Source organism: Aspergillus lentulus (genome assembly GCF_001445615.1).
Source record: "Aspergillus lentulus DNA, contig: Alt08, strain: IFM 54703, whole genome shotgun sequence".
In the NCBI taxonomy this organism is placed as follows: domain Eukaryota; kingdom Fungi; phylum Ascomycota; class Eurotiomycetes; order Eurotiales; family Aspergillaceae; genus Aspergillus; species Aspergillus lentulus.
The window spans coordinates 2,780,988-2,806,827 of NW_028322118.1; the positions used below are offsets into that span (position 1 = coordinate 2,780,988).

Below are 25,840 nucleotides of genomic sequence, written 5' to 3' on the forward strand. Positions count from 1 at the left end.
TCGCGTCCTTGGCTCACCAGGCCGCTTCCAGCATCACCTCGATGGCAGCAGAGGCTACGCCACTTGCATATATCTCGTCTGTGGCTTCCTCGAAGCTGAGCGAAGGCCTTAGCCTCGCCTCGGCCCAACTTGACAGAGTCCGAGCGACAGCAACTCCAACAACAGCTGTCGAGCAGAACCGTATCCTCCTTGACGCACAACGACGTTACTACGAGGCTGTGGGTATGGCACATGACCATTACTCTGCATTCGTGTCCTCTGCCTCTCAAGCGGTGTATGGTACCCCTACTCCGACAGGACACCTTGAACAAATGGCTAGTAAAGCATCCGAGAACTGGGAGAGTCTTGTTTCCACGGCTAGCGAACACTTTTATGGCTCTCGATCGCACTACACACCCCCGGCACTGAGTGATTTGATCCCTCAATACGAGGCAATCGAACAATTAGTATCTGAGCTGATTGTCGGCAAAGAACCTTCATTTACGGAAAAAGCCCTAAGCAGATTGCACGCCATCTACGAAACCCCTTACCCAGCCTCCGCGCTTTCAGCGGCTTCGAGTTATGTCATTGGGGACCATACCTCTTCTGCTCCATTTGGCTCGATCACAAACGTTCCATCGCTTGAGAACATTCTGGAGAATGCCAACGAACAGTTCCAGTCTGCAGTCAATGCCATGAGTGTTCAGTTGTATGGGACACCCAAAGGTCCCTTCGAAAAGGCCACATCTTCAGCTAGCAGCGCTATGTCAGCGGCCTCCGCCCATATCAGCGAAGCCGTTTACGGAACTGAACCAGGGTATTTGGAAGCCGCTCAAGAAGCCCTCGAGCATGCATACGCATCTGCCGAATCTGCCATCAGAAACGCAGTCTATCAGTCAGCAAGCCCAACCGAAGCTGAAGGAGCTTTTGCCAGCGCCACGAGCAAGCTGGCGGAGGCTGTAGAAGGAGCACAGGGACAGCTTGCAAACCTGGCTTCTAGTGCCAGCAGCCTCGCCTCGGCTGCGGTAGAGACAGCAACATCAAAAGTGGTGGTCCTCACTAGTGGGGATGATGCGTCTGTTAAGGACGAGTTATAATCCAGAAAACCGTGGAGGTAAAAATGTCTTACCCTTGTACGATGTACAGTGGACAATATGTGTTCTCATGTTTCCCACGACTTATTGCCCATTGATGTTTCTTCATTCCCACCATTCATATACTGCTTTCCAGATGGATCATGATGATTTGACTTTCTGAAGCACTATTCTCCACATAGTTTTCACTGATTGTCGTACGCCATCTGTTCCTCTAGATTTTCAGAACATGTACACAACTTCTCGGGCTGTTTTACGTCTGTCTCGTTCCGCTACCTGATTTCTTATGTCAGAGTGAGATTCTCACACTAATATGTACGTGACTTTTGGCAATGCAACAGGATATTTCCCCTTTTGACTCCATGTTTGTCCATATCTCCGCTTTCCAAAAGATCATGACCAGTTCTATTCAATCATCTTTCCCGTTCAAAGATGTTGTCTCAATCAGGACCTAACTATCCATGTCTTGATGTATATTAATACAGTCGGCATAGAGCCGCAATCACCGGTATTGCATGCGTTGCCCTCCACGCTTCTCCATCTTCTTCTGTCTCTTACTTTCTGCGACGGGTGTGTCCGCTCCACCCATTCCGGCCAACCCGCTCTTCATCCCGGTGAAGGTGGTATAGGCCAACCAAACAGAATATATAGGAATCACGATCCATAACCACCAAGCGCGATCCCCAAATAGACAAACTGCCCCCATACAGCCCCAGGTCCAGTAGAGGACATCCCACATGTACTCCGTCAGACCGGAAGCTCCGAGGTCTTCTCCGGGGGACCGCAGGGAGCCATCGGCGGGGTTGTAGATCGGACGGCCCAGTCGTTCAAGATAGAATTCGATTGCGAGTGTCGGACATGCGAGGAATAAGTATGGCTTTAACGAGCGTGGACGATTGAAGGTCCAGTGCAGGAGCAGGAAGATTGAATGCAGACAGAGGGTGATTATATGCGTACGCAAGAGGAGGGAGCCATTGCGGGCGGCAAGTGTCTTGGCTGCTTTCTATAATGGGTCAGTATGTCGCTTAGGTCTTCTCTCCTTTTGATCTTTCATTCTGTGAAGATCGAGGATTGAAAATGCGGATGGTAGAGGAAGTGATGTACCTGCGCCATAGTGACGGAATGTTCAGTAACGTTAAAGAGAAGAGGCAATCGACGCAGGGGCGATAAATGTAGACGCAGATGAATGTGTCTGTTCGGCAAATCCTCATACAGATTATATTTCAAATATAATAGCACAAGGTATTATAATACTAAACACATGTTCCCTTCTTCTTGATGTTATCTCGTGCGCACTGGAGTAAAGGAGTAGCGGCATGGTCGGTTGCCCGCCACGACAAGACAAGCGCCCGCGCCTCCGCCAGCACCAGCCACTTTTCCTAATCTGTTATACTCGGCAGCCCCAAAACATCCGCATGCTCCAAAAAAGGCACGACCTGGACCTGGATCTGGCCTGACACGATCGATCGACTTGACACTTTTCCTCACCCGCCCCTCTTGTTTCGGGAAGCCGTTAGCTGCGCGCCTTTCGCTTGTCATACTCAACTCTGGACCGGATTTCATCTCCCGATATGCCTTTTTGATTTCCCTTGGAGGCTCTTGCTTTGCCTGGAGGGCGTCACGAGTCGTCCTGGACGTCATCCATTCACTTTGGCTTCGACACGGCCTCACCTTGAGTCGACATCGGGAATTCGCAAGGTAAAGGTGGACGAACCGATGAAAGGATTTTGTAACACTGCAAAGCGCTTACTCTAAACCCCGCGGCTCTTTGTGTCTTATTCTTTGTTGTTTGGACGTGGACCACTAGTCTCCGCAGTAAAGGGAGCTTTGCATCGTCGTTTCCTCACCTCTGTTTGTCGACAGTTCCGGGACTTAATCATCAGAAAAGACGGCCTGCGATCACGGCCGACCTCATGCTCGCCTATTGCTCGACAACATCCCCTCACCGACTCTGACCCGCGTACTAAGTACCCTGGCCTCACAACACCAACACTTCTCCCTAGTTTCGCATACCTAGAACACGCAAACATGTCGCCATCAATATCCTACATTTCAGGCCAGCTTAGGCAGCTAATATATTATCATCTCGATAACAATTTGTGCCGCAATGCACTGTTCCTCGCCGGTCGTTTACATGCTTACGAGCCGCGAACGGCGGAAGCGTCATATTTACTCGCTCTTTGTCACCTCCAGAACGGTCAAGTCAAAGCCGCATACGATTACAGCAGGAATTTTGGATCGAGAGGCACCCACCTCGGCTGCTCCTATGTCTTCGCGCAAGCGTGCTTGGACCTAGGAAAGTATCTGGAAGGTATCACAGCGTTGGAGCGAAGTAAAGGGCTTTGGGCTTCCAAGAATCACTGGAGTAAGCATTCCTCACGCTGAGTCTTGCACTCAACTCGCATTTATCTCGTTGCTTTTCTGTTACTGACATATTTGCACCTTTTGCTCTAGATAAGCACAGTGAGACGCGAAGACAACACCTGCCGGATGCAGCTGCAGTATTCTGCCTGCTAGGTAAACTGTGGCATGCGCATAAGGACATCAACAAAGCTGTAGAATGCTATGTTGAATCTCTGAAGCTGAATCCCTTCATGTGGGACGCGTTCCAAGGGCTGTGCGATACCGGTAAGCTTTGGAGGATAAACTTACTACATCTACCCATGGCTAATTGTGTTCTACCGCCAAGGCGTCAATGTCCGCGTGCCGAACATCTACAAGATGAATTCTGAATTGCTGGCTGTATTGTCTTCATCGCCGCAAGAGGACGCTGAGCCAATATCCGATAAGTCTGTACACACGAATGGGCCACTGCAAGCGCAGGCGAATGTCAATCCAAGTTCCGATCCTTTTGCCTCGACAACCTCTCGCAGTGATTCAGGTACCAGCCATGGGAGCTCTGCCTTGTGGGAAAAACTAAATGGAAGCACAGTAAGCGTGGCGTCATCGGGAGTGCCAACATCAATCGTGCATGAAGGGGCGGAAACGCCCAGCGGACAAAGCAGCGGATCTGATGACTTCCGGTTAGCCAATGGAATGAACGGTGTGGACGCTCAATGGGACCCTCCTTTAGCTCCTGCAAGGAAAAACAGAACGATCCAGGCAATAAGCGGCGAGTATCCAATGGATCCCCCGCCCAAGATGAAACCCACGGGGATCCGACCAAGGACAAGGACCAGGACTGAGCCAGAGGACCAAATATCAGCCCAGACAGACCGGGAGGCTACACTTGCGCCCAGGGTCGGGGACCGCAAGCGAACTGTTTCTGGTCAGGTAGCGCATCCACCCACATCACAACCCACGGAACCAGGGGCACCCCAACGACGGAGTGTACGACTCTTCAACCAGATTAAACCCACCACCAGCAAACTGTCGGCATCCGCACTGGGAGTCAAGGATGCTAGAGAGGTCAAGAAGGCGAAAGCCACGGGTACGAAGGGCCGTACTACAACAACCACCATGGGACGAGTAGTGAGTGGCAGTCGAAAACATGGCAGCGAACATCATGATGCAGATAAAGACGGTCGGTCGGGAACATCATCACACACTTACGCCATCTCCAAAGGCGCTTCCCTTGAAAGGTCAAAAGAAATCGAGGCGTTGGCCTGGCTGCTGGAGCTGTTCTCCAAACTTGCTTCTGGATTCTTTGCCCTGTGTCGCTACCGGTGCTCGGAGTCAATTCAGATCTTTAATTCGCTCTCTCAGGGCCAACGGGAAACGCCGTGGGTTCTCGCTCAAATCGGACGAGCGTATTATGAGCAGGCGATGTATTCCGAGGCCGAAAAGTACTTCTACCGTGTGAAGACAATGGCACCCTCGCGCTTAGAAGACATGGAGATCTACTCGACCGTCCTTTGGCATCTGAAGAACGATGTGGAGTTAGCCTACTTGGCCCATGAGTTGATGGAAACAGATCGCCTGTCGCCACAGGCGTGGTGCGCCATCGGTAATTCTTTCTCCCACCAGCGGGACCATGACCAGGCCTTGAAGTGCTTTAAGCGGGCAACACAGCTGGATCCCCAGTTTGCCTACGGGTTTACTCTACAAGGGCACGAGTATGTTGCCAACGAAGAATACGACAAGGCGCTGGATGCATACCGTCACGGTATCAGCGCTGATAGCCGGCATTACAACGCTTGGTACGGATTGGGCACAGTCTATGACAAAATGGGTAAACTGGACTTTGCCGAACAACACTTCCGGAATGCGGCAAGTATCAACCCGACCAACGCAGTGTTGATCTGCTGCATTGGTCTCGTACTGGAAAAGATGAACAATCCTAAAGCGGCTCTCGTGCAATATGGTCGCGCTTGTTCCTTGGCGCCTCATTCCGTCCTCGCGCGATTCCGGAAAGCTCGCGCATTAATGAAGCTCCAGGAGCTCAAGTTAGCCCTGTCCGAGTTGAAGATTCTCAAAGACATGGCTCCAGATGAAGCCAACGTGCATTATCTGTTGGGTAAGCTCTACAAGATGCTTCACGACAAAGCGAATGCCATTAAGCACTTCACAACTGCTTTGAACTTGGACCCTAAGGTATGCCCTCACTTTCGTTCTCTTATATTACCGGAGAATGCTAACGGGTTCGATTTCAGGCAGCACAATACATCAAGGATGCCATGGAATCCCTCGACGATGACGAGGAGGATAGTGAGGACATGACTTGATTTGCAGTCCACTTTCCATACATCGATCCAATTCTGGATCTTACTTGTTCCCCCCCTTTCTTCACCAGGTGCCTGCTATCCAGGGCTTGCATTCATGAGAGTCGGCGTTGAATTTGATTTTGGATTTTCGCAGCATTAGCATTATAAGGGCGTTTTGCAGGCCGGGTTGGTTAGCGGTGCATTTACCCTGCATCAGGTTCTCCAAAAGGGACCCGAGGCTCGTGGATCTTGTTTCTTGTATATTAGCGTGGGTTGGCTTTGTCGGGCTGGTCATTGGCTGCATATGAGAGACGAAGACGCCTGGACGACAGACTCATGGACATAGATGTCTGTCGAACAAGGCACTTGCATAATCTGCGATGTCATTCTTATGCCTATTCTTATTCTTACGGAAATCAATTCCATCATACTTGAGCCTGAACCATGGAATTACCTCAAGAATAACTAATACACTCTCTACTGCGTACTTTGTAGAAGTAATTGCACTGCAAGGCGGTGAGCGGCAGAATGATGTTGGTGCCCCGAAAATCAGGAAAAAAGTTCCAGAGTTGAACAGGCACGATTATCGTTGATCTTCTGGCACGAGCATCAACGACCCATTCTTCGGTCTTCCTTATTCCTAATCTCCAGCCGGTTACCAGGCCTTAGAATCCCGAACCCGCCAGCCTCTGTCACGTCCTCGGGGTCATGGCCATTGCCGCTTTCTAAGTCTCCTGCGCATCCTTGTTCCGACCACCACGCCTGACCTCATACCCGAAATCAGCTGCCACGGAGGGGTACGGCTCAGCAAGAGTGTGAATATTACGACTTAGTGACTTCGAGACTACTTATACAGCTTACCGTAACCCTAAAGATTGCTTTCTCTGGACATTTGACATGTCGCTCCTGTCCTACATCGCCTCGGGCATCAGCTCGTTTGTCGTCGTGACGCTTTCCCTTTTCGCACTCGGCCAAAAAGTCCCTCGCGCGGCCTTTTTCGCTCGGTGTCTGGCGGCCTATGGCTCTCTCTTGTTTTGCGCATGCTACGGCGTGATCGCATCCATTCTCCTTCGCCTCGTAGGCTACGGCCGGGTCTCGCAATGGGCCACCGCGCGCAGCTTCAAATGGGTTATGCGGTATACAACCGGCGTGCAGTTCGACATTATCCAGGGCGCCGAGCACCTCTCCACCCGGCCTGCAGTCTTCATCGGCAACCATCAGTCCGAGCTCGACGTGCTCATGCTGGGTTACATCTTCCCTCCCTACTGCAGCGTCACGGCAAAGAAGTCGTTGAAAAATATCCCCTTCCTGGGCTGGTTCATGGCGCTCTCGCGGACGGTTTTCATTGACCGGGCCAACCGCGAGACGGCAATGAAGGCGTTTGACGGTGCGGCGGAGGAGATACGCAAGTACAGACAGAGCGTGTTCATCTTCCCCGAGGGAACGAGGAGTTACTCTGAGAAGCCCGAGCTGCTGCCTTTCAAGAAGGGCGCGTTCCATCTGGCGGTCAAGGCGGGGGTGCCGATTGTTCCTATCGTCGCGGAGAATTACTCGCATATCCTGTCGCCGCGGAATATGCGGTTTAACCCTGGCGTGATCAAGCTCAAAGGTGTGTGCATGTGATGTTACTTTTGCCCGATATGAGATTAACTGACCCCTCCTAGTCTTACCTCCCATCAGCACGGAGGGCTTGACCGCTGCGGATGTCGACAGATTGACTAAAACAACCCAGGAGAGCATGCTCAAGGCTCTCCTCGAGCTCTCCGATCAGGATCGCGATGAGATCGACTCAGAAGTCAAGAAGGCTACTTCCACGGCTGTCGAGATCTGATCGGTTGCACGACCGTCCACGAGTTACGATCACGTCGGCGCGGCCTGTCTATTCTTCGCCTCTTATATGACTGACGGCTGTATTGATATTCGAAATGACAACAGGGCCAGATGAGCTCACGTGCTCTAGAATTCCTAAGAGATACTTGGTGCCTGGGGATGGGTTGTGGATAGACCTGCGGGATCTAGATTTTGGATACGACTACCAGAGATGCCGTGGAGAACAACCGACCTACGAATCATTCACTTTCTGCTTTCCTATAAATTTTGCGGACTATTGTGTGCAAAGAGCCTGACGGAGTGTACATAGCGTTATCCTTCAAGTGTTATTTTGTATTGTTGGGTGTGGATGAAGATGAATAGATATTTATTTACCCCTGCTTCGCTTCGTCAGACGCTTAAACGCTAAGACAGACTCTCCTAGGACTGTTTCTTTACACACTGACAAACACCCGTCGCACAAGGTGCAATGTCCCTGTCGATATCGATCTTCTCCATGGGCATCCAGGGATCTAGCGAGACAGCGACGCCCGCATCCCCGGACAATGGCCGACTCTCAGCCCCCAATCCGGCCCCTCGCGCCGCCGTCGCAAATATATACCCCTTCTCAAACGCGACTACCTCAATCCGCACATCTTCCACCCTCTTCCCGTACAAGCAGGTCTTGATACCAGTGTACGGCTCCCCCCAATCCCCGCCCAAGCCCTGCACCGGCGCCGGGGCAACGACATCCGTAAACTCCAGCTCCCGCAGCCACGGCGCGAGCAGCGCCTCACCAGTCATCTTGATATACGCCTCCTTGAGAGCCCAGTACGTGTAGAACAGGCGGAGGCCGTACTCCACCGCTTCGCTGTCCTGCGCGTCAGCCGGGAATCTCCCGCCCAGGTTCTTGATTGTTTCCAGCTCGCGCGCGGAGAAGACTTCCGTGAAGATGTCGACGTATTCGGCTAGTTGGTTGCGGGTTGATGGGGCGGAGCTTGTGTGTGCGCGCCGCTCGTCCACGCAGGTGATGTCTATGCCTACCTGGGGGACGGATGGGGCTGGGACCGAGGATGGGCTGGGGTTGGCGAATACCGCTGCCGGGGTGGTGCATGCGTCGCGGGACGATGGGATAATTGTGCCTGCGAGTGCTACGAGAGATGCTTGGTGGCTGACGTTGAATTCGATGTTGGGGATGGGCTCGTCGGAGGCCACGGTCAGAGCAGGAGAGGGGATAAAGCATGGTCGGCGGTGAGGATCTGGGGTGCGACTGATGCTGATCTTGTTCCAGGGGATGTGGCAGGAGCGGTGTATGAAGAGGTATTTCAGTAGGTTTGAGGCGAGGGACATGTGTCTGTCCCTGAGGTGGTAGAACTTCTTGACTGTCTCTTGGTCCGACGGTTGGAGGGTCTCCAACAATGGGAGTGATGGATTTGTCGCTGTCAATGTGCGCGTGTCTATATACCATCGCGTAAGAGAGGGTTTCGTCTCTTTTAGTACCGAGCCCATTTTTCCGGACAATGCAATCCCAGCAGTAAGATTCGCGAGCAAAGAGCTGTATCTTCGAAGAACGAGGGAGTACAGGGTGAGCTAGTTGTGTAGGCTAATTGGTCGCTCTGCTACGGCAAATAAGGGAAGCAAGGAAAACAAGCAGTGCCATAAAGTGTCATCGAGTCATATCCATCATCATCAAACATGATAATATCAAATGCATATGCTATGAGACATCGGGAATCCTTTGCTGACACTCAGAACAACAATCTTATCAGTAGGCGGGGTAGCACGTGCTGATAAATACCGGCCGAATGTTGACCCGCTTAGGTAATGGGCCTATACAGGAACAAAGAGAGTGGCCAAGGTGTGAGTCAAAAAGTTATTATTTTCTACAAGCAGGAATTACCATGGCCAGCATCACTGTCGGGGTTCTCGCTTTACAGGGTGCATTCTTTGAGCACATCCAGCTGCTGAAAAAGGCAGTCTCGGAACAAAGCTCCACTACTCAATGGGAGTTCATTGAAGTTCGGACACCGCAGGAGTTGGATCGGTGTGATGCGTTGATTCTCCCTGGGGGAGAGAGCACGACTATCTCTCTCGTTGCGGCCCGATCGAACCTCTTGGAGCCTTTGAGGGACTTTGTGAAGTATGTTCGCGCAACGCTATCCCGTCAATGCGACTGACAGTCTGTTTTCTTAGGGTCCATCGCAAACCGACCTGGGGCACCTGTGCCGGGCTGATCCTGCTCGCCGAGTCTGCTAATCGAACCAAGAAAGGCGGACAGGAGCTCATAGGAGGTCTCGACGTTCGCGTAAACAGGAATCACTTTGGCCGGCAAACGGAGAGTTTCGAGGCCCCCCTAGATTTGCCTTTTTTGGGTCCGACCGAGCAATCCTTCCCGGCAGTTTTTATCCGGGCGCCCGTGGTGGAAAAGATCCTGCCTCATCAAGAAGGTATCCAGGTGGACGAAACACAGAGGGACGAGACGGTGGTGGCGCCTTCGAAACAACCCCAGGGCCAGGCGGCCAAGGCGGCGATGGCCGACGGCGTTGAAGTACTAGCAAGTCTCCCCGGCAGAGCAGCTAAACTAGCCGCCGCGGGAACGCATATCGACGCAGATAAAGAGACCGGCGACATCGTCGCAGTCAAGCAGGGTAATGTATTCGGGACAAGCTTTCACCCCGAGTTGACAGGTGATGCCAGAATACATTCCTGGTGGTTGCGCCAGGTGGAGGAGTCGGTAAGGAAGAGGAAGGGAATATAAAGAGTCATAGACTTGGCAATTCTTGACCAAGGAATTGTTGATTGTTGGGTATCTGGTAGAATTTTCCTTTCCTTGAACAGCCGGTGCAGTTTCCCGGTATGATAGAGATGACCTTGTCGATGTACAAACGCCTTGTCTGCGCCAATAGACCACGCAAATTTACTTCCCAATTACTTACCTTTGCCGTACTCTTCTTCTTCCCGCCTGCGCTGGTCATCTGCGTATGCCCGGCCATAACCACCACGGCCCGGATCGTACTCTTCACGGTATTCGTCGCGCACCTGCCCACCAGACTTTCCTCGTCTTCGCTGAAAGTTAGATACTCCTCTTCTTCTCTTTTCTGGTAAAGATGTAGCACCACGTACCCATACTGACGTCCTTCCTCGAAGCCAGGGTCAAGATCTGTACGGATAATCCGCTCATCAAGCTTGGTGCCTCCGATATACTTTAAGCAGTCCAAGGCATCCTGATGGGTGTAGTATTCCACAAAGCAGAAGCCACAGGGAGTTTTGTTGTATCGATCCAGTCCCATTACAAGGCGCTTGATTTCACCGCACCTATATGCGCCAGTTAGTTCTTGGCATCATCCATGACGGGCCTGTGGATCCGCTGACTTTGAGAAAAGCTCATGAATTTGCTCCTCTGTTGTATAAAAAGACCTTTAGAAAGTCAGTATGCGCCATACTTATGGCAATGTTTCGGTCTATAGGCCGACATACAGGTTTCCGACATAGAGTGTTGTGGCATCCTTCAACTTGTCGACTGGGTCCTCCGGCCTCTCAGAGTCATCCTGGCTGTACTTGCGTTTCTTGTTCTGCTTCAAAAAGACCTTATTAGGAAATGACTAAAGCCAAAAGCAGTTTCGAAGCGCACCTTTGCCAGGTAATAGGCGCTAGGCCGATCCAGCCTATCGACCGTGTTGTGGACCAATGTACTCATTATGTTATCGACGCGGTCGTATTTTTTAGGGAAGAAAGGCAATTGATTCAAGCAATATGAGATAATGGAGCTCGATATGTGCGAAATAGAGCAATGATGGAGATGACGGGAATGCAGTTTGAAGACGTAGGATAGCTGGACATCAAGAGCTCTCGAGGGCGGAGCTTTCACCTTGTCTTGGCGCGCTTTTCCTCCTGCAACCAAAAAATCCCCGGCCCGTTGTTTGTTGCTATCATTGCCGTCATTCCAACCAAACCTTCAATCTGATCAATCTATCCTCCTACCAGCTACTGAGGATATGGAATAAACCTCACTCATCACCCAATTTATTTTAACTTGTTCGCCATAATCGCCGACGATGCCGAAACTCATCAGCTACACTCCTCCATGGCTATCGCGTCCTGCACCTGGCGCAACACTCTTTGCAAGCACATCGACCAAAAAACCAGGTTATCTTCCGGAGAATGAGGCGGAGTATAGCGGCCCGACAAGGACCTTGGCGAAGCGAGGAAATGAGATCTTCACCGTGGTCAACAATCAGATCCGCTGGTCGAGCCTTACTCGGTTGAAGGATGTATGGCAGCAGCAGTCTAGAGCAAAGAAGGACGCTTCTGGTCAGACAAGGAGCTCTGAGGGGCCGTCAGATAGCGATGAGACAGACTATTACAGAGTATGGCTGATTCGCGCACGAGCATTTGCATGCCTAGTTCATTGTGGTGGCTAATGAATGACTAGGTTCTGATCGTACCAGTCTACGAACGGATTCGGCAGATGATTCCTTCTCCAAATGGCGCCTTTTTGGCCATCGTAACGGATCATACAGTGTACATCGCGGTGCTACCGGATTCATCGCATCTGTCTGGTACGGATCGCTCACCCATTCGTCTCAAGTATTACCAGCTTGGTCCCACTACGCACGTTATTCCAGAGTCGCCCGTTGTTTCGGCGCTGTGGCATCCCTTGGGGGTGCACACCAACCTAGGAGGCTGTCTTATCACCGTCACCGCAGATGCCGCAGTTCGGGTATGGGAGCTGGACCGGAACAACCACTGGTCATTCGACCGACCTACCCTGGCGGTTGACCTGAGGAAGTTGGTGGACGGAACATCTTGCGACCAGGACTTTTCACCTTCTGGATTTGGGAAGAACAAAGGATTCTCCGCCGATTTCGTGGATATGGAAGTCGCCTCGGCTTGCTTTGGCGGTAGCGGAAGCGAGAAGGAGAGCGCATGGGCACCAATGACACTGTGGGTCGCAATGCGACCTGGTGATCTTTATGCCCTTTGCCCGCTTTTGCCGTCAAAATGGCGAGCTCCTGCGACTACTATTCCCTCCCTTACTTCGGCCATTGTTCCAAAACTGTCGGCAATGGAGGAAGACTCGTCGGAATATGAAGATGAGCTGACAGCGTGCCGACAGCAGTATGACTGGCTCACGGAGATTGATAACCAGGATCCCTTGCAGACCATTGCTGGCTCAGATCTGGAGCCCGGGTCGGAGATCCTGACACGTCCCGCCAATCCCAGTGCGATCCCCAGGTTACAAGGTCCGTTCCGTGTCGACACTGGGGACGAGCTTGATGATTTGGACCTTTGTGACATCCTTGTCATTGCGTCAAAAGTCGACGTGGATGCTCTCATGATGGGTGAGGACGATGAGCTCTCAGTGGAAGACAACGATCAATTGTCGGCCACTGTTATCTGTCTCTCGACCCGCACTGGCAGGGTCCATATCTGCCTTGAACTTGATCGCGTCGAGGGGCAGTGGCTCCCCAAGCTCAAAAAAAATGCCTTCAGCACTCCCCTGTCTGAGCCGTCTGATTTGGTCTTGGTTGAGTCATTGGATACGATCAGACAAGAAGAGCAGCATTTGAATAACTGGCCGACCTTCACCAAAGACGTTATCTCTCGATACAGCTTCTTCGTCACGACCGCAACCAATGTCACATCTATTTCGCTAAGTTCGTGGGTGCAGAGGCTTGAGGCCGAGCTCGGGTCAGAGGATACGGCGGGCTCGGCTTTCCGTTTGCAAGTGCTGTGCGAAGGCACAGTATCGCTCAGGGAGCGAATCATCGAAGTAGATGATGGTGGCAGTGCTGTTAAAGGCGAATCAGACCATCTGGCCTCTTCTCTGGTTTTCTATGACTATGATCTTGGTTATCTGCTGTTGAGCCACCACGCCTCTCGCCCGTATGCTGCCATCATGGATGCGCCTGAGGTTAGCCTTCCACCAATTGCAGATATGGGACCAATTGGTTCAGGGGCGCAGGCGCCAACTTCTCCGATTCTACCACCCAAAAGACCTCCTTACCAAGTCCCTTCAATTCTCTATTCGGACTCACCCCTGGAATTCTTCGTTGAGAAGCATGTTCCTCATCGACAACGCCAGTCGCTCAAAGAGCAGGTGCGCTTGTCACCAGCAACGCTGGACCTGGTTGCTGCTGCACACCGCATTCTGTCTGCTCACACAAATGCTCTCGAGAGAGCAGCATCAGATCTTTTCCGTCGCTGTGAGCGGCTGCAAGGGGAGATGAAGGAGCAACTGAAGCAGCTCTCGGATGTAGCTGAGCGCATTCAGGGGGTCTCGAGTGATATTGGTGAGGATGGCCAGCGGCGAGAGGGCGCGAGGAGTGATGAGGCGCTGGACAAGAGGCTGAAGGCTGCAAAGGAGAGACAGGCGCATTTGGTTGAGAGATACGAGTCGCTCCGAAACAAGGTCCTGAAGTCGGGTGGCCGTCCACTGAGCGAGAGGGAGAAGGCATGGCTTTCGGAAGTGGAGGCCCTATCTGCTTCGTTGGAGAGAGAGAAGAAAGAAGAAGAAAAGGATCAGAGTTTGTCACAGCGATTGGGAACCGTGAGTAGCGCCGCTCTCAAACCGCACATAGTGATACTGACATTTGCTGCAGGTCAAGGAAATAGCGGCGGATCTTCTGGCTGAGGCCAAGTCCATTGCAGCCAAGGCACCTGTCGCACCGGAACCTGGGAGCCCGGCGTCCCCCACTGCCGCTGGGCCAAGAGTCCCACAAAGGCTACAAAGAGCGAAGATTTCCGATGCCATGCGGATGGTCGAGCGAGAGTAAGTTCTTTCTTCTAGCGATAAGTGCTGCATAAGCTAAGTCATCGTCTTCAGGTCTGCTGTCATTGAAGCCATTACGTCTCGGTTGAACCGACTGAACTCGAGCATCTAAATTTCACATTGTACTGTCGGATGGGAGGGATTTTAACGTGTCACCTATGATCAGCAATGGAGATTGCATAACCTTAAATCAATGAGGCGACGCCTGCTAGTAATCCAAGTTCACATTAGAAAGTACTTAAAGCACTCATGCTCGGCATTTCGAGATTATCGCTTCCTCACAACTCCCTGGAAACACATAAGCTGAAACGTAGTGACACTGCCCTACTATGTCCTCCGCTTGGTCACCCTGTTCCCCAATACAACCGGGTCACAGCTTCTTGAGAGATCGCACTCGGTTTCCCGGACAATCGTCTCCTTCGGCCCTTCATCTTGGGCTGATTGAAGCGCATCCCCAACTTGACTCTTCTGCTCCGTACCCGATGTAACTTCCTTCCAGCATTCACCACACATCATCTCGTACTCGCTCTGAATCAGTCTTCGTCTGCGACACCACTCCCAGTACTTGCAGCGGCTTAAGGAGTCATCCCAGATGCATCCGCAGAGGGTGTATTTGCGGGTATACGCTATGCACATCTTAATTTCGTTTGCTTCGCTTTAGCATGAGTTAATGCTTGAGAAGCTTGTGGTAGTGGAATCTTGGTGTTGTTAGAAACACTCTGCAGCGTCAATATATATGTTAAAAGCAGAGAGGTACCATTGTCTCAAACACAGGGAGAGGGCTAGTCCACCCACAAAGGAAAGGGAAAACATCAATAAGCTCAAAGCTCCGATAAGGAGAATTTTGAGCTTTAATCTTTTCACGATGTGAGACAATACATTTTTCCTTGTTTATCTTCGGCGACTCAAGCTATTGACATGGCAATGGGATAGGGCTATCTTGGCACGTGACGAAGATCTATAGCTTTTGATGGAGGGATTGTTTTTGCTCAAGTCCACTGAAGAACTGTAAGTATTTTGACAGATGGCTTGGACTGATCTACGGACTGAACGAGTTGCAAATGTAACCACAATGTAAGCGTCTGGGTGGTTACACGATTAATTGATATCGGCTCTGATGTACCTCATTGAGGCCTGAGTCTCGGCAACCTGTATACTCCTATATCAGCAAACTTAGCATCCGATAATTGAACCGTAGTTTCTCACTCTGCGGACCTCGTCAGGGACTACATAGCCAGATAACCGGGAATAATTGACGCTGAAGGGTTAGATAGAGATGTCTACAACTAGGTGACCAACGGACCTGCAGCTTTCATTACAGGTACTGCAGTCGGTAAGGTACGTAGCCTGTGTGCATGGAGGTAGATTGAGCCTGAATAGAAATGCATAATTTTTTTGTAACTCTAGAAACACTATGATTTCAAACAAACATCACTGGACACTGTTTTGGTATAGTTATCAGCTTTACGTTCCTTCAATTCCCGCAGAACAAGCAGAGTCTTACCGTTCAATAAGGTGGACACCAGAGGCCGTTTCAACAATGCCGCTGACCTGACCTGGCTGCAGCGCAAAGGCTGCATCCTCGAATTCCTTTTGCATCTCGCCACGGCCGAAAAACCCACTTGTGAAGAATTAGTATTGAATATAGCCAAGGAGGGAACTACGATGACTATGGATGTAACATACAGGTCGCCCTTCTTCCTGGCACTGCTACAATCCGACTCCGAGACTGCGATATCACCCAAGCTAACTTCACCCGAGCGGATGCGCTGTTCATGTCCTCGAAGGATCTCGATCGCTTCCTCCTTCGATCGGGTGATCTCCGCCTCCCGCCAACTGCTTGGCCGCCTACTGTCTCTATGCTTGATCAGGAGGTGACTGCAACGGATCTTGCCCTCGCCCTGGCCTGTGCCGTCAGGCCGTCCGGCGGGGGCGCTGTGATAGTTTGCCATGTAGACCGCCAGCAACTCGGTGTCTGTGCCAGCGGGGGGTTCCCATCGGGACTCCTTGGTCGAGGGATTGAAGTAGTAAGGAAGGTTCTTGGAGTTGGAATGGCGAACCTCCCACCCTGCAGGAAGACCTGTTTCTACCTGTGGAAGATGTCGAGTCAGTCAATGCACAAATTAAGGGAACGAGGGACATGGTTTACCATGGTGAATATGATGTGAATTCAAAAGACAATGTAAGAGCTATATGAGGCAAAATGGCCGAGAGATTCAATCTATGTCTGGATCGGTAAGTCGAAGCTGTCAACGGTTTCTTACTACGAGCAACCTTGAGCCGCCCGTACAAACTGCGGGGGAAGAAAGACGGATGGCGGCAAACAGTGCAAACATCCCACTTAAGGTTCAAGGCCGCGCTTGAGTCCCATCCGATTGGGTCTAGCCTCCTTTTGGGTCCGCCTCAGGCGCCAATCCAGCGCTTCTTCCAACTTCCTCTATTGATTATTCAGGCGCAAGTCTTTTGACCGGGTCTCTTGTCATCTTTTGCCTTGATCTCTCGCTTTGACATTTCTTCAGCGTACTCCAAAGAATACTCGAAACTCAACGTCTTATCTTCTCTCGAAAGTCTATCATACCTGCTACTGCAAAACTTCTCGTGCGCGACGCTCCCACCTACACCGACAAAATGTCTTCAAGCCCATCTCCGTCCGCCAGTGGCGATAACAAGCAAACTGATCAGATTCATTTCCGTTTCTGTCGCGAATGGTAAGAAATTTCCTATCTCCCATAGTCTTCGTTCTACAGTCAGCTAACACACCGAAACAGCTCCAACCTTCTCTATCCCAAAGAAGACCGCGTCAACAACCGTCTCATGTTCACGTGTCGAACGTGCCACGTCGGCGAGCCCGCGACCTCATATTGCGTTTACCAGAACAAGCTGAACAGCCAAGTTGGAGACACTGCTGGTGTGACCCAGGATGTGGGATCTGATCCAACGGTTTGTCTCCCTGGTTTCTGTGCCCATTGCGGGGAAGAGATTACCTGCTTTACCTGCGGGCAGTTGCCTGAAGACACCCTGTCCGATTGGGATTCTGAGGATTCCATGAGCATTTAACATACTGGCCCATCCCTCCTGTCATGGAAACATTCCAAGATCTGTTGCTTGAGATTTCCGTGGCTGACATGATCTCTCTTTCTTGCTTAGCTTCCCCGATCGAACAAACCCTGTCCGAGCTGCGGTGAAGCGGAAGCAGTCTTCTTCCAATCTCAACAGCGATCAGCAGAAACTGGAATGGTGAGACATTGCCCGTGCCTTTTGACTGCCACGTTTTGCTAACTCCGCGTCACTGAAGAAACTCTACTATGTCTGCTGCGCTTGTGGTAATGTGTTTGTCTGATTTGTGTTGTTGGTGCAGCGTCCGAAGTTTGGATACCCTTTTGTTTGTGATTTTACGGCATTGTTATGGAGTCATGGCATCTCTGGCGATAAGAAGAACCGAATGCTTCAAGGATTTCTATTGGTACAAAGTATTTGTTTGAGATGATAAAACGATTCGCTTCCAAATTGGTATATTACACATGCATAGGCGCCAAGGACAGAATTTTCGACCACTGCTTTCCTCGTAATTCTGTAGCAACAACTCCTGCAACCGTAAAGTCAGTAGCTGAGTCAAAAACTAAGATGTAGACCACCTAGAGACTAACCGTTCATTCTGGTTCCGATCGGATCACCCGACTTATTGACCAGCACACATGCGTTGTCATCGAATTTGACAATTGTTCCATCTGGTCTTTGCATCTCCTTCCTTGCGCGAACGACGACAGCGTGCCGGATATCGCCGCGACGGACCTTGTTCGCGATGCCGCTGTTGTTCGTGCTCTCGGGGCCGAAGTTCCGCTGTTTCTGAACCACAACCACTATCCGGTCACCTATTTCCAGTTGAAATCATATCAGAATCAAAGCTCGCCAAATCGTAGATATCGCATTAGATGTATAACCCACCGACTGTGGCCGGCCGCTTCTTCTTCAAGACATTCACACATTCGACGACCGCGGCGCCGGAGTTGTCGATGCAGTTGAGCAACGTCTGCCGACCACGTCAGTAAGCATTTAGAAACACGATCGAACCTTCGGAAGAAAATACCGCTTACCTTTAATTGAATCATTTTGAGAGTATGAATGCTAAGGAGGGGTATCTGACGATGTCAGGGCCGTCTTGCCTGGGCTGGCCGAAAGATTTCCATGTCCGGGCCAGCAGGTTTCGCCGACCGCCGACCCCGGAAAAAGCGCACCACTGCAGCACATACTGCCGCATGACTGATCGCATGGGCAACGCAGCCGCCAAAGTAGTGTTGTCCTAGTGAATGTCGCATTATTGAAGGCCTTTCTCCCCTCCCATTCCATGCGCGCTAGTTCCTCGGAGGCATCCACTCGCCTTTCCACTATGTCCACACCTTTGTATTTGGGCTCCTTTCTCCTTGCGTTTTTATGAATTGCTAAATCTACGCTCCTTTGGCGGATCATCCCTGGTCTCAAGATCCGCACTTCCGCTTGGGCCTCCTCTGACAGGACATTGAGCCGCCAATTCACAACGCATACATTTCATAGCGGCCGACCTTTCTTGTATGGGAGATTGCTGATACTGCCTTCGCTATGCCGTCCGCAAAGGAGAGAGATAGCCCGTCTGTCGACCGTCGCGACCGTCTGACGCTTGCGAAACTGGCCAGCTACGACGATATCGCGACGGATGCGCTGGTGGACCGGGTACGTGGTCCCTCACTGTCATGCATGTTTCAGTCTCGTTGCTGACTCTTCAACTCTACAGGCTTACTTCTGGACCAATACTCGCAAGAATAGAACCAAATACAACCCCATGCGGGGCATTGTCGACGATGATGTCGCTCGCATCCTCCTACACGATGTCATTGTCGCAAAGGACCCCGCGAAAGCGGAACGAGAATTGCTGGCGATGTCAGGACTGAAGAAATTCATCGTCCGGTTGCCCAACGATCGCGAGAAGGATTGGTTTCGCCGTCACCTGCGCAAATACATTCAGATGTACCTGCCTGACTCCCCGTTTGAGATCACCACGACCAATCGTTACACAATCACGGAACATGAGGCTGCGGTCTGCGCTCGCAAATTCATCAAGCAAGGACAGGAGATCAAATATCTAAGCGGAACTCTTGTACCCATGACTCGGGAAGAAGAGCGGGATCTGGACCTGAAGCGAAAGGATTTCAGCATTGTGATGTCCAGTAGGAAGAAGACCCCGTCTTTCTTCCTTGGGCCTGCTCGATTCGCCAATCACGACTGTAATGCGAATGGAAAATTGGTGACGCGTGGATCCGAAGGCATGCAGGTTGTGGCTACTCGGGACATCTACATTGGGGAGGAGATTACAGTATCCTACGGAGACGACTATTTTGGGATTGACAACTGCGAGTGTCTGTGTCTTACCTGCGAACGACTGGTCCGCAATGGATGGGCGCCGCATGTGCCACCTGAGCCTCAGAGTAAGGCGTCCACGCCTGCGCTGAACGATGATAATCTGTCAGTGGACAGTCATGTCTCGCCTAAGAAGCGCAAATTTGCGCCTGACTCAGACACCGAGACTTCTGCCCCGTCCACTCCTTGCAAACGAGGCAAATTTGTTCGCCAGAGTTCCAAATTGAGATCCGAAGTGTCATTCCTCGAAGTTGCTACTTCGATTGAGCAACCTGCTGGCCCTTCCCCCGTGTCCAATGGTCCTGATAATATTGGGGTTTTGGGTGACAGCACTGTCAAGCCGGGAAACGGCAAGGCCGTGGACGCTGCTCTGCCTTCTCCGCCTGCGGATTCTCCTCCGTCGACTGCCGCGAACGAGTCAGAACGCTCATCAACATCAACAACCGCAACCTCTGTGTGCGATGCTGCGGTCACAATCAAAGTGGAAGAAACGATAGAAAAATCTGTGGAGAAAGTTTCCGCCATAGCCGAGACAAACATTGAGCTATCGCTTACATCTCAACGCGCAGACAGCATTGAGGGAGACACAAAATCAGAACTATCAGATCAGCCGAGCACATTGGGACAAGAATCTATTGGTTCTAACAGAAAGAAGCCCAGAAAGTCTGGTGTAAAAACCGCTGTTGTTGAGTCGGTGGAGGCTGAGTCACAACTCGTCCGTGTTCCAGGGGATTATACCAAGACCTCGAAACTTTTGGCGCAGACATACGACCGCTGGGTTGACTGTCACACTTGCAATGCCTGGTTTGTCCAACATAACTCCTATTTGACTCGACGGGAGTGCCCTCGGTGCGAGCGCCACTCTATGTTGTATGGATATCGCTGGCCTAAGACTGATAAGGAAGGTCCGTCCGACGATGAAGAACGAGTGATGGACCATCGGACGGTGCACCGCTTTCTATACCCTGAGGAAGAGGCACTCATTTCGCGTAAGGACCGTGGCGTCAGTTTCGGCGTGACGCCCACGCCGGAATTATCTGAGCCACGCACAGAGACCGAAGGAAGCGAGGGCTGTGACGACAGGCGCACTACTCGTGCCAGCCGGCGACGCACTCATTCGCTTCGAATGACAATGTGATGATGGCAACTTTTGTGTTTTTTGGCATTCTGTACTAATTGGAAATGGTGTTTTGGTGCAGGTAACATTTCATTGCAGTGTTGGATCAGGGATTTACTGGGGGATGGCACTTCAAGACACGGCATATTGCATCTGTAGACATGGTTTCATGATTTGACCTCATTTTTGGCATACCGCTATTCTGTACAAGATGCAGTTATCTAACATATCCAGTTTATTGGACAATGACACAATCTCACACGTCAGACCTACAGTCACCGACCGTATGCTATTCCTATGGTGTCTTCCCCGCATTTTGCGGTACTCCACGTTTTCTTCATGATTCCTTCGCCGCAATGGGAAATATAACTGCACCAATGGCGAAGGGCTCTGTTTCCCTTCCCCCGACCTTGGCATCTAACTTGGCATCGCCCTTCGTTTGTTCTCCAGATCTCCAGATCTGATCTCGGTGTGTCTCATACCGAGAACCTGCCAGTGTGCTGCTGCACCAAGTTGCCATATAAACGAGCAGAGATGCTCTGAATCCTACGGGAGTCGTATCCTGGGCCATTCCCTGGTAAGATCGTCGTCAGCCATGGCGATCTCAACGAAGTATATATTTGCTCTTTGCTTCTTACTGACATTCTCGCTCTCTAGCGCCTACGAAGACCCCCTCGTCGAACTCGACTATGGACAATTCCAGGGCAAATATGACTCTACCTATAATCTCTCATACTTCCGCAAGATTCCTTTTGCAGCGCCTCCAACAGGCCAGAACCGGTTTAGAGCTCCTCAGCCGCCTGTCAGGATCACGAATGGCGTCTATGACACCGATCAGGACTTTGACATGTGCCCGCAACGCACGGTCAATGGCTCCGAAGACTGCCTCTACCTTGGCCTGTTCTCACGACCGTGGGATGCTACAGTCGCTCCATCGTCTGCTTCTAGACCAGTACTGGTCGTCTTCTACGGTGGTGGCTTCATTCAAGGCAGCGCTTCGTTTACACTCCCTCCGTCCTCATATCCAATCCTGAACGTAACCGAGCTTAATGACTATGTGGTCATCTACCCCAACTACCGGGTCAATGCCTTCGGCTTCCTTCCAGGCAAGGCAATCAAGCGCTCTCCAACGTCTGATCTCAACCCCGGCCTCCTGGACCAGCAGTATGTCCTCAAGTGGGTGCAGAAATACATCCACCACTTCGGCGGCGACCCCAGCAACGTCACGATCTGGGGCCAATCCGCCGGCGCCGGCTCGGTGGTGGCTCAGGTCCTCGCCAACGGACGGGGCAGTCAACCCAAGCTCTTCGACAAAGCGCTCGCCAGCTCGCCATTCTGGCCAAAGACCTACGCATACGACTCCCCGGAAGCAGAAGCCATCTACGACCAGCTCGTCACCCTCACCGGCTGCGCCAACGCCACGGACTCCCTCGCCTGCCTCAAATCCGTCGACGTCCAGACCATCCGTGACGCAAACCTGATCATCAGCGCCAGCCACACCTACAACACAAGCTCCTTCACCTGGGGCCCCGTCATCGATGGCGAGTTCCTCCAGGAGACCCTCACCACCGCCGTCGCCCGCCGCAAACTCAAAACCCACTTCGTCTTCAGCATGTACAACGCCCACGAGGGGGAGAACTTCCTCCCCTCCGGCCTGGGCAAGACCGCCACAACCGCCGGGTTCAATTCCTCCGCTGCAAGCTTCCACACCTGGCTGACGGGGTTCCTGCCGGGTCTCTCGCCCGAGCACATCGCCCTCCTCGAATCAAAGTACTACCCACCTACCGGCGAAACCGAGACAATCGACCTGTACAATACGACGCTCGTCCGCGCGGGTTTGGTTTACAGGGATCTTGTCCTCGCTTGCCCGTCGTACTGGCTTGCCTTGTCCGCGAGACGGAGCGGGTATCTAGGTGAATATACGATTTCACCGGCTAAGCACGCGAGCGATACCATCTATGTTCGTTTTCCCCATTCTGCCATCACCCATCCTCAATTATCACTTCCCAAGGCGTGAACTAACGGGAGATAGTGGAACCGAGTCAACGCAATCCAGCAGACTGATCCATTGATCTATGAAGGATTCGCAGGCGCTTTTGGGAGTTTCTTCCAGACAGGAGATCCGAATGCGCATAAGTTGACGAATGCGTCGGAGGCGGGGGTGCCGGGTCTCAAGAAGACCGGGGAGGAGTGGGTGATTGCTCCGGATGGGTTTGCGACTGCCGAGGTGTCCTTTCTGAAGGAGAGGTGTGATTTTTGGGAGTCGGTTGGGGAGCGGGTTCCTGTTTGATAGTGAAAGATATACAGTGTGGATCTAGTGGCTGTGGATGAATCATGAATAATGCCATTGATGAGTTGGATGATGTGATGTTGTAGATATACAGTATTATACATATGTCCAGATCCGATGGTCTATCCTGGTATTCCTTTCCTGGGATCCATATCCGAACGCCTTGCCTGTTCACATAAATTTATACACAAACACAATGGTACAACTTTGTCCTGGTCAGACGAGTTCGCTAGATCAGTGCCTGACCACGGAACATGCCCTCGCGGACTTCTTTGACTACGTCCTTTCGGTCCTTCTTGCCGACCAGCACGACACCGCGGCCGCGCTTGCCCATCCGGCCGAGACGGCCGAGACGATGGATAAAGTCAATGGTTGTGTGCGGGACGTGGTAGAGAATGACAGTCTTGACTGCAAGAGTGTCAATACCGCGGGAGGCCAAGTCAGTTGTGACGAGCACCTTGGTGTTGGCAAGGCGGCGGGCGGAATCCTGGTTCGTCTTCTGGGGCATCTCGAATGGGATCGCGTCTTCGTGACGGCGCTGCTTCTGAGCCAGCAGGATTTCATCCGGGGTTGGAGGAGGTGGTGCTTCGGTGAATTCGGCGAGGATTTCCTCTTGCTTTCGAGCATCAGAGTCCCGCGAGAGAGACTGCGCGTCGATACCCTTGGACCGAAGGAATTGAGCCACCTCGTCTGCCTCTTCGCGCTCGTTCACAAAGACAAGGATTTTCTTGGTCTTTGGCGCAACGTACGAGGCGTAAGGACCCTCTGATTCGGAATCGCCTGCCTTGCCTATCGACCAGATGACGTCGGCACATGCCAGGCTGCGGTTTCCGCGGTATGGATCCTTTTCGATATCGACCACACCCAGCTGCACACGACGAGGAATTGCGTGGAGGTTAGGCGTCGTGAGCCGCTTGATGTCCGGATAACGCTTTCGCAAGAGGTTATCAAGACTCCGGGGGATAGTGGCGGAGCACAGAATCAGCTTGCGGAGTGAAGGAGCGACCTTGCTAATGATCTCTGTGGTTGTTGGGGCAAAGGACCGATCTAGGAGCGAATCTGCCTCGTCCAGAACCAGGTGACTGACTCGGCTGAGCACGTAGGGCTCTGTTTTCGCGATGGATGCGAGCAGGTGAGGGGTGGCAACGAGAATGTCGATTCCGTCAGGGTGGAATAGCGTGTTCTTGATGCGGCGTGGAGTGAGATTGGAGGATATCATTCCGGATCGGTATTTGACTGTGTGAGACAGTGCTTTCACCTTTACGCCCACCTGAGCCACCAACTCCGATGTGGGCACCAGGATGATCGCCCTGGGCCTTCCCGCATTTGAGAGCGGCGGAATCTCGGGTTCGATATCAAAAGCTCTATTTTTCAGCTTCTCTTCCCTCTCCCTAGCCTTCTCTTCCTGCTCCTTCTTCTCTAGTTCTTTGTCCCGAGCTTCTTCACGCTTGACCGCGTCCACAACTGGAAGTAGATACGCCAGGGTCTTGCCCGATCCCGTCTCTGCCGCTAGAAGGTATTGGTCGTACTGAGGCTCGTCGTCCTCCGCTTTCGCTGGTTTCTTCTCCGTCTTTGGTTCCTCTAAAAGTCTCGGGATGGCAAGACGCTGAATCGGTGTCGGCGTCACGTCGACCAGACCGGGCAAAGCCTGGGAAGAAATCGAATTGCGTACGACAGGCAGGAGTTGAAATTGATCGAAGCTGGTTATATCGGCAATCTTGGCCTTGATGGCCGCGCGACGACCGTACGGAATAGGCGCCAATGCTGTTTGCATCTTCAGCGCCTTATATAACGGACTTTCCTTCTGGGAATCCTCTTCGGGCTCTGCAGAGCGCTTCTGAGCTGCTCGAGACCTTGCTCTCGGTGTGTCGCGAACTCGTGCTTCTGTCTGATTCATTCCCGCAAAAGGTCCAAACCGTTCCTTGTCACCCCGAGTTTTCTTCACAGATGGTTTAGCGACATCTGGCGATAGAGTCATCCGAGCGACTCTGCGGCGGAGTCGAGCAGTGGCCATCGAACGGGTAGCCTGCAACGACGACGGTAGCGGCGTCGTTGCGCGAGACTGACAAAACAGACATACTGAAGGAGGCAGAGGCAGAGGTAATCTGCCTAGTCGATTCATTGTGACGGTGAGTCGACAAGACCAAGTGCTCCTGCAAAAAGCCTGCTGAAGATATTGATATCTAATGAGTGGATTGAAACTTTCCTGGAAATTTGCGGCTTGGCCAGCCCCGAAACCACGCTAACCCAGAATAGGTCTAGAAGGATCGGAGGCCGAACCTTGGAAACAAGGCCATAAGGCTCTCAGGCGGCAGGCCGCAACAGTTGCTATGGAGACACCCGCCGCTTCAAAACGTCAACATCTGCTGCCCTCTGCAACTGCAACAGGCACAGGTACCTTGCTTGTTCCTGATCCACCCGGCTTACTTATCCTGCTTCATTCATAGTTAATTCTCCCCTCCTCTCTTCTGTCATCGACAGATCCTCCTCGTGCTTGTTTTTTCTTTTCTTTTTGGTGCTTGTCTACCCTCGTGTTGTTGTTGTCGGTTTATCCTTTCTCTTTTGCACGGTGGATGTGGTGGTATCCTGTCACTTATCAATCCATCTGTCCCACATCCCGATCCGTTGACGATCTCTGCTCATCTGCATTTCTATATCTCCTCGTTATCGGGGCAGCAGTATTCTTTCGCTCCACCACCAGGTACAAAATTGGCGATCTTTTGATGAATATCCCTTTGTGACGAA

General features: G+C 51.9%; 13 protein-coding genes across 13 annotated transcripts; 7 read left to right on the forward strand and 6 right to left on the reverse strand.

The window, feature by feature from the left end:
• Positions 1 to 1,575: 1,575 nt before the first annotated feature.
• ALT_4159 (SND2/TMEM208 family protein) lies at positions 1,576 to 2,186 on the reverse strand (the record flags this gene model as incomplete). The annotated part of the gene is made up of 2 exons (XM_033558232.2): positions 1,576 to 2,076; positions 2,178 to 2,186. 2 exons carry the CDS (start codon positions 2,184 to 2,186, stop codon positions 1,576 to 1,578), a joined length of 510 nt encoding a protein of 169 aa, XP_033414123.2.
• A 915-nt stretch (positions 2,187 to 3,101) lies between these two features.
• ALT_4160 (anaphase promoting complex subunit bimA) lies at positions 3,102 to 5,737 on the forward strand (the record flags this gene model as incomplete). Its single annotated transcript, XM_033558231.2, has 4 exons — positions 3,102 to 3,438; positions 3,528 to 3,701; positions 3,763 to 5,606; positions 5,666 to 5,737. The coding sequence occupies 4 exons, from the start codon at positions 3,102 to 3,104 to the stop codon at positions 5,735 to 5,737; spliced, it is 2,427 nt and encodes an 808-aa protein (XP_033414122.1).
• Positions 5,738 to 6,613: 876 nt separating this feature from the next.
• On the forward strand, positions 6,614 to 7,547 carry ALT_4161 (1-acylglycerol-3-phosphate O-acyltransferase SLC1; the record flags this gene model as incomplete). Its single annotated transcript, XM_033558230.2, has 2 exons — positions 6,614 to 7,325; positions 7,381 to 7,547. 2 exons carry the CDS (start codon positions 6,614 to 6,616, stop codon positions 7,545 to 7,547), a joined length of 879 nt encoding a protein of 292 aa, XP_033414121.1.
• A 419-nt stretch (positions 7,548 to 7,966) lies between these two features.
• ALT_4162 (4'-phosphopantetheinyl transferase family protein) lies at positions 7,967 to 9,034 on the reverse strand (the record flags this gene model as incomplete). The annotated part of the gene is made up of 1 exon (XM_033558229.2): positions 7,967 to 9,034. One exon carries the CDS (start codon positions 9,032 to 9,034, stop codon positions 7,967 to 7,969), a length of 1,068 nt encoding a protein of 355 aa, XP_033414120.2.
• A 392-nt stretch (positions 9,035 to 9,426) lies between these two features.
• ALT_4163 (pyridoxal 5'-phosphate synthase subunit PdxT) lies at positions 9,427 to 10,283 on the forward strand (the record flags this gene model as incomplete). Its single annotated transcript, XM_033558228.2, has 2 exons — positions 9,427 to 9,665; positions 9,719 to 10,283. The coding sequence occupies 2 exons, from the start codon at positions 9,427 to 9,429 to the stop codon at positions 10,281 to 10,283; spliced, it is 804 nt and encodes a 267-aa protein (XP_033414119.2).
• A 170-nt stretch (positions 10,284 to 10,453) lies between these two features.
• On the reverse strand, positions 10,454 to 11,222 carry ALT_4164 (nuclear cap-binding protein subunit CBC2; the record flags this gene model as incomplete). The annotated part of the gene is made up of 5 exons (XM_033558227.1): positions 10,454 to 10,586; positions 10,649 to 10,840; positions 10,898 to 10,942; positions 11,003 to 11,097; positions 11,157 to 11,222. The coding sequence occupies 5 exons, from the start codon at positions 11,220 to 11,222 to the stop codon at positions 10,454 to 10,456; spliced, it is 531 nt and encodes a 176-aa protein (XP_033414118.1).
• A 358-nt stretch (positions 11,223 to 11,580) lies between these two features.
• Positions 11,581 to 14,409, forward strand: ALT_4165 (nucleoporin NUP82; the record flags this gene model as incomplete). Its single annotated transcript, XM_033558226.2, has 4 exons — positions 11,581 to 11,892; positions 11,958 to 14,075; positions 14,128 to 14,297; positions 14,352 to 14,409. 4 exons carry the CDS (start codon positions 11,581 to 11,583, stop codon positions 14,407 to 14,409), a joined length of 2,658 nt encoding a protein of 885 aa, XP_033414117.2.
• Positions 14,410 to 15,728: 1,319 nt separating this feature from the next.
• On the reverse strand, positions 15,729 to 16,449 carry pin1 (peptidylprolyl isomerase ESS1; the record flags this gene model as incomplete). The annotated part of the gene is made up of 4 exons (XM_033558225.2): positions 15,729 to 15,738; positions 15,802 to 15,918; positions 15,984 to 16,387; positions 16,447 to 16,449. 4 exons carry the CDS (start codon positions 16,447 to 16,449, stop codon positions 15,729 to 15,731), a joined length of 534 nt encoding a protein of 177 aa, XP_033414116.1.
• A 476-nt stretch (positions 16,450 to 16,925) lies between these two features.
• ALT_4167 (DNA-directed RNA polymerase II core subunit RPB9) lies at positions 16,926 to 17,354 on the forward strand (the record flags this gene model as incomplete). The annotated part of the gene is made up of 2 exons (XM_033558224.2): positions 16,926 to 17,005; positions 17,066 to 17,354. 2 exons carry the CDS (start codon positions 16,926 to 16,928, stop codon positions 17,352 to 17,354), a joined length of 369 nt encoding a protein of 122 aa, XP_033414115.2.
• Positions 17,355 to 17,812: 458 nt separating this feature from the next.
• On the reverse strand, positions 17,813 to 18,406 carry ALT_4168 (mitochondrial 54S ribosomal protein uL14m; the record flags this gene model as incomplete). The annotated part of the gene is made up of 4 exons (XM_033558223.2): positions 17,813 to 17,883; positions 17,945 to 18,169; positions 18,243 to 18,327; positions 18,392 to 18,406. 4 exons carry the CDS (start codon positions 18,404 to 18,406, stop codon positions 17,813 to 17,815), a joined length of 396 nt encoding a protein of 131 aa, XP_033414114.1.
• Positions 18,407 to 18,893: 487 nt separating this feature from the next.
• ALT_4169 (SET domain-containing protein) lies at positions 18,894 to 20,826 on the forward strand (the record flags this gene model as incomplete). Its single annotated transcript, XM_033558222.2, has 2 exons — positions 18,894 to 19,004; positions 19,066 to 20,826. 2 exons carry the CDS (start codon positions 18,894 to 18,896, stop codon positions 20,824 to 20,826), a joined length of 1,872 nt encoding a protein of 623 aa, XP_033414113.2.
• Positions 20,827 to 21,400: 574 nt separating this feature from the next.
• On the forward strand, positions 21,401 to 23,095 carry ALT_4170 (putative carboxylesterase; the record flags this gene model as incomplete). The annotated part of the gene is made up of 2 exons (XM_033558221.2): positions 21,401 to 22,765; positions 22,838 to 23,095. 2 exons carry the CDS (start codon positions 21,401 to 21,403, stop codon positions 23,093 to 23,095), a joined length of 1,623 nt encoding a protein of 540 aa, XP_033414112.2.
• A 229-nt stretch (positions 23,096 to 23,324) lies between these two features.
• mrh4 (ATP-dependent RNA helicase MRH4) lies at positions 23,325 to 25,217 on the reverse strand (the record flags this gene model as incomplete). Its single annotated transcript, XM_033558220.2, has 1 exon — positions 23,325 to 25,217. One exon carries the CDS (start codon positions 25,215 to 25,217, stop codon positions 23,325 to 23,327), a length of 1,893 nt encoding a protein of 630 aa, XP_033414111.2.
• Between the last annotated feature and the right edge of the window lie 623 nt (positions 25,218 to 25,840).